Below are 6,475 nucleotides of genomic sequence, written 5' to 3'. Positions count from 1 at the left end.
GGTGTCCTCAACACCTCATAATTGCGGCCAATCTTAGCATCAGGGTTAGTGAAACACTCATAAGCTCTATGCCCCTCCTTCTTGCAATAATTACACGTCACCTTATTGCCTTCACAATCCCTCCCTGGATGATTGTTTTCACATCTTTTGCAGAAATAACGACGAACAGGTCCTGGGTTGTTTTGAGATTGGATTGGCTCTGGGCTTGGCTACGGGGCTGAAACGAACTCTGAGCACTCCTTGAGGCTTGTTGACTCTGACCTCCTCTATTGAAGTTACCCCTAGGACCCCGATTATCAAAGTTTCTGCTCTTGTTTTGACTAAAGTTATTACCCTTATCCCATTGTTGGGTACTTTCTTTTGTAGGAGCTTTCATCTTTTCTGCGGTTTCCTTCTCTCCTTGATTCTCTCGGCATTGCTAGCACGAGTATAAACTTCGTTCAAGGTCGTGAAGTCGGCTCCCATATTGCTAAGAAGTTCAAGATCAAGTTTTTCCTCGAACCTCTGAGCTCTTTCTTGTTCATTTGGGACCAATTCAGGCACGAAACGAGACAACTCAAGGTATTTAGTATAAAAGTCTTGGACAGACATATCTCCTTGCTCCAGCTGTTCAAACTCAGATCTCTTCCTTTTCCTCATATGAGGTGGGAAGAACTCAGCGCGTAGCGCCTTCTTGAACTCTTTCCAACCAAATTCCTTTGTCTCCACCTCCTCAAAACCATCCTCATCGTATGTGACTTTGGTGGTAAAATTATCTTTGTTGTTGGTCCACCAGATATCAGCATCTTCAGTGAGATGGTAGGCTGCGGAGTCTACTCTCATCTCTTCAGGGACCTGGAGAGTGACGAAGATCTTGTCAAACTCTCTAATCCAATTCTCCATCTTCACGGGGTCGCCTTTTCCATCATACTTAGGCGGCTTCTTCCCGTCAATTGCTTTATGCACAGCAGCAACTTCAGTGATAGCTACTTTGCTAGTGCTAGTAGTAGCAGCTCGTGCTTCCGCTAGCAATTGCACAGCCTCAGTCATGGCCTTATTAGACTCGGCCATCTGGCGCATCAAAGCGCGCATCTCTGATGATTTACTTCTTTCGCGCTTGTGCATCTTGTAAGCACTACATAAGGTAAAAGAACTTGAATCTCGATAAAACACGAGTATAACACATTGATTGTCATAAAAGAATATTAACTCTCAAATCACGATATACAAAAACAATCACATAATTAATTAAGCATATAAACAACACAGAATATACACTTCCCGTGTATAACCCATCTCACTTTCTCACCTCGGCTTGTCAAAATTTTAGTTTCCTATCATTCTTAACTTAACCCAGTCCTTTATTAACCTAGGCTCTGATACCAACTATAACACCCTGAATTTCGAGTGATTATTAATTAAATAATATTAAAATTCTATAGAAAATTCGGAGAGTTCCGTTTGAAAAATGGACTGCCTAAAATTTAATTTAGGACTGGCGTCCGAATTTTAAACCTGTTTCAACAAATCAGCAATCCAAAATCCAAATTCCCAACAACTCCACCCATTTCAAATACCAAGAAAATTCCTGTATAACTACTCGAAATCCAAACGTGTTATTCCACGATTATTACGAGAATAATCGCTAAGGAAGAACTACCTGCACCAAAACTAAATTAAAGCTTATTTTAAACTATTACAACCCAACCGAATAAAGATTTAGGTGGATTAATATTTACAACCCTAAGTCTCAAAATATTGATTTATATAAGAAATGCACCAGAAAGAACTATTATAATTATTTATGCAAAACTAGTGGACGTTGCTCTCCGCCCATACCCCGACTCTAAGCCTTCATGTACCTGCATATATCAAGCATGTAGTATCAGCCAAACAGGCTGAGCAAGATTCAATACTGTAAAGCCAAATACATATGCAGGTAGGATGCATTAATTATATCCTACAATCATTCACTTTTGCAATCCCAATACTAAATAAAACATTGTAAAACATTTTTCTTCATTTCTTTTCCAAACCAAATACTTTTCTATTTTCTCTGCTAAAACGTTTCTTTCAGAATCTTAGAATCATAAATCTATGGAATGGAACGAACTTTATTTCCCATTGGGCTAGCTAGGCCCTCCGGGTAACTATTAGACAAAGACCCTAGTGTGCACACCCCACAAACGGTCAAACCGTAGCAGAAGATCTAAGTCTGAGGTACTGATCAACGTACCCCCAACTATTCTGTAATGTCGAGACGATCCCGACAAAGTTCCAATTCCTTGAGACACCATAAAGGCAATCCCAACTAGTTTAAAACATAAAACTATCCATAAATCTTTTTGTAACTATTTATAATTCAAGGTTTGAAAACAAACTATCCGTATTAGGAGGAACATCCTTCCTATTCAAACCAATCTCAACTCAAGAGAGATACATACCTTTATAATCGTTTCTCGTAAATATGAAAGTTTTAGTTGAAATCTTATCTTTTGTAGACCTTTCTTGTAACTATTAAAGATTTAAGTAAGGAATCTTACCTTTTAAACTATATCAAACCAACTAGCTCAGTCAATACGGCTCCTCAATGAAACCGGAATCTACAATATAAATGTGTGTACTTCGTAAGTAAAAGACTTGGATACAACTAACTCTAGTTCACAAAGCCATCAACCTTTTCTAATTTCACATAAAACATCAAACAAACATATCATGTTCTTTTACCATATAAATGACTTTCATGTTCTAACGTCTAAGTCAAACCGTCTAACTTAAACCGTCTAACTAAAACCCTTACCAAATTAATCAAAATCATCTTACTTTATATAAAATCAACATTAAAGAATCATATGTTCATATGGTAACTCAAAAGTTCATTATGAAGCAATTATATGAAAAGTAGAGTTTTAAATCAACTATATAAAATATGAAATTTGAACAGAAACTTAATATGAGCATAACTTTCTCCTACGAAGTCCAAATCAAGCGTTTCTTGAGCCTATCTTGAGTAAAATTTCAATACGAACAACTTTTGTGAAATAGTATTTTTGCTAAAAATCCGTAAACTGCCTAAAAACGCAAAATACGAACCTGAACTGGTAATTCTACGAATTACAGCACACTATATTCAATTCACTTGAACATTAACAAGCTTCCTACTATTCTAAACTAACTATTAAACTCATGAATGAACATTCAACTCAATAAATTCCACACCCAAACTCTAAAATCAAAAACCCCAATTCAATTTCAATCTAAAAACCCTAACTTCATAATTTTAAAAGAAAACTTAAATTAGTTGAGGAATTCATCTTACCCACTAATATAGAAGATTGGGGATGAGAAATAACTTGCAAACGCCCCTAATTCGAGCACCAAATGCTCCAAATTACAGCAACGACGACCCCCCTTTTCTTCCTTGCGCCGCCTACTTCTATGGTGTCACCTCTAGTGGCGGTTGTGGTTGTGTCGTCGGCAACGTGGTGGTTGTGTGATGAAGGAAGAATTTGAGAGAGAAGAATGGTGAAGAGGTGAAATGGTGAAAGTAATATGGTGAACGGTGGTGAACACCGTTTTGAATGTCGTTCTTCTTTTGTGTTTGTTATTTTTATTTTTATTTTTTCTTTTCTTTTCTTGTTTTATTTTTCCCTTTTCCCCCTTCTTACATACATGTGAAAAAATTTCCTGTTATTACTATTACTAGTTAAATTACTTACTAAACTTATCCCACTATAAGCATATAATAAATTATTTATAAAATAATTGCTAAAGATAAATGAATTTAATTATTAAATAAACTAAAATATATAATATAGTTAATAAAATAGATAATAAACTGTTTCAAAAATCGGGGTGTTACAGTAATTGAGGTTGCAAAAGGTATTCTTATAGATCCAGATGTCAATCCAATTTCATGAATTGTTGATAGCACTTATCCAAACCTACATGACCATATTTGGGAAGCTAAATATTTCCAAGAAAGAGCAATTTTGGCGCCAACAAATGAGATAGTGGAGGTAGTCAATGATCATGTTCTATCTACCATTCACGGAGAAGAGAAATTGTATCTGAGTTCGGACGCTATAAGCAAAGAAGAGGGTAACTTTGGAGTACATGAAATATATTCCACTGAATTCCGCAATATAATAAGATGCTCCGGTCTCCTGAATCATAACATACGATTAAAGGTTGGTGCGCCAGTTATGCTTCTAAGAAATATTGATCAAACATCTGGATTATGTAATGGCACGAGGTTAGTCGTTAAACATTTAAGAAATTATGTTCTTGAAGCAACTGTTATTTCAGGAAGTAATGTCGTCCGAGAAAAGGTATTTATCCCAAGAATGACACTCACTCCGTCTAACTCGACCAAATTTCCTATCAGATTTCAGAGACGTCAGTTTCCTTTAATGGATTGTTTTGCTATGGCTATAAATAAAAGTCAAGGACAATCTTTATCTCATGTAGGCTTGTGTCTACTGAGACCTATTTTCAACCATGGTCAATTTTATGTTGCCGTGTCCAGAGTTACGAGCAAAAAAGGTCTTAAGATCCTCCCATTTGATAAAGAACACGATGTGCGTACATGTATTACAAATGTAGTTTGCAAGGAAGTGTTTGCAAACATATAGTTTGAGTTAAACGCTTTTTTTTTATTTGTACTGTGTGCTCATTACCACAATTAGATTTAGAATGATCATGAAATTAAATCGTATAATTCGTTTCGTTCTTATTATGTTACTTAATTTAATGATGTTATAAAGCAATAAATACACCTGTGCATCATGCACGGGTCCTAAAACTAGTTATCATCTAAAGCAAAATCATAAATCCTATTTGCCAAGCTTAAAATCACCAAGCAATTCTAAAGCACAATCAAAGCAAGGCTATCAAATATGGTGTCCATGTGGCACTTATGTATATTGATTCTCGAAATTGTAATGTTTTAGGAAAACCAAAACGTTAATTACATTGATAATGGTATAACTGAGGCAATTAGTATCATGATCCTATACAGGTTTGGCCCAAATCACTCAATCCCGTTTTGGTTAATTTTTTAATTATTTTGAAAGTCAAATATTGCTACAAATTCCGTTCATAATTCTTGCAAGTCATGATTCTCCAAAGTTTTGCCAAATTATTCTCCTTTCATGGCCACATTACTTCCTTCTCTACTCTAAAAACAGTAAATAATCGTTGATTGATGCATGACAAGTAAAAAAATCTCCACTAATTAAGTAATTGATTGTTCCGCGATTGCTATAATTTAGTCAAAGAAAGAACTAACACCAACTTTATAACTATTAGTATATAAAGCTAAAACCTTCCCGTGAATACTCAAAGGTCGGAGAAAAACCGAAACCAAAGCAAGAGGAATGAGTCGACCACAGACATGAGGACTCAGTGTCTTAGTGAGTCAGTCGAGCTGCCATCGCCATGAATTATGGTAAATACTCAAAGAAAATTATTTCCATCTGGGTCTAAGTTCTTACGGTTTCAAAAAAGACGAAGGTACTTCTTTTCAATATTGAACTCTTTTTGTACTAATTTTGTTGAATTCGTTGGGATTTCATGCGTTTTCTTTTACAGGAGATTTCCTACTCTGTTATATATGCGAGTATAATATTTACTGGGTGTTTTTGCTTTGTGTAATGTGTAATTTTTTAAACGATGATTTCATTTAGAACTTGCAACCAAATTTGGATTATCGGGTACTGTAAATATCCACTAGAAAGAACAAGTTAACCCCGAATTTACCACAATTCATGTATCCAAATTAATAACATCATGATTTTATTTGTTATTGCAAGTTTCTTACATATCGAATGATGATTATATCCATATCTTTTTACTAAGGCCGATCAAAAGTGAGTGACATAATTTATCTATCTCTATTTGTTTGCGTTTCATGTGGAATTCTTAAAAATAAGCCAAAGGGGTATGTTGCAATACACACACACACATAAACCTTGTTCTAATATGTTCATGTAAAGACAAACCAGGTCAAATAAATGCAGTTCAACACAAATAAGGTTTGACACATTGACAAAATAAAGTATAATAAGTTCAGATAAGGAAGAATAAGGTCTAATAAATTCTTTTAGATAAGTTAATTAAGTTCTGAAAAATTATGATAATTATAGATAAGTTGACAAAAAATAGGACCAAATTTATACATACCACAAGGATTTAAACACTAGAAAGGTTATTTAGAAACAACTAACTAACAACATTGTCTCCTATTTTAGACACATCTACTATTTAATGTTATCTCATGTCATGCGGAAATGAGGTTGTAAGGTGGGTTATAAAATTAGAAAGGGGATATTTTTGGATAAAAAAGAGGAGAAAGTAAAATGGACATGTTATAGAAAATAAAAAATAGAAACAGTAGTATGCATTTTCATAAAAAATAGGCTATAAGAAAAGTGCATACATTAAATAGGAATGAATGTAGTATTACACTAAAAGGAATCTTAAATACTTATTAGAT

At 34.6% G+C, this 6,475-nt stretch overlaps 1 protein-coding gene across 1 annotated transcript; it reads right to left on the bottom strand.

The window, feature by feature from the left end:
- Nucleotides 1-372: 372 nt before the first annotated feature.
- LOC130591804 (uncharacterized) lies at nucleotides 373-3,469 on the bottom strand. The gene is made up of 3 exons (XM_057395730.1): nucleotides 3,299-3,469; nucleotides 2,523-2,582; nucleotides 373-1,114 (listed from the first exon to the last, which is right to left on the bottom strand). The coding sequence occupies exon 3, from the start codon at nucleotides 1,102-1,104 to the stop codon at nucleotides 373-375; it is 732 nt and encodes a 243-aa protein (XP_057251713.1). The 5' UTR covers nucleotides 1,105-1,114; nucleotides 2,523-2,582; nucleotides 3,299-3,469.
- Nucleotides 3,470-6,475: the final 3,006 nt, after the last annotated feature.

The sequence above is a fragment of the Beta vulgaris genome, chromosome 6 (genome assembly GCF_026745355.1).
Source record: "Beta vulgaris subsp. vulgaris cultivar EL10 chromosome 6, EL10.2, whole genome shotgun sequence".
NCBI lineage: Eukaryota > Viridiplantae > Streptophyta > Magnoliopsida > Caryophyllales > Amaranthaceae > Beta > Beta vulgaris.
The sequence above is the reverse complement of the archived record's forward strand: the minus strand, read 5'-3'. Positions and strand labels throughout refer to the sequence as shown.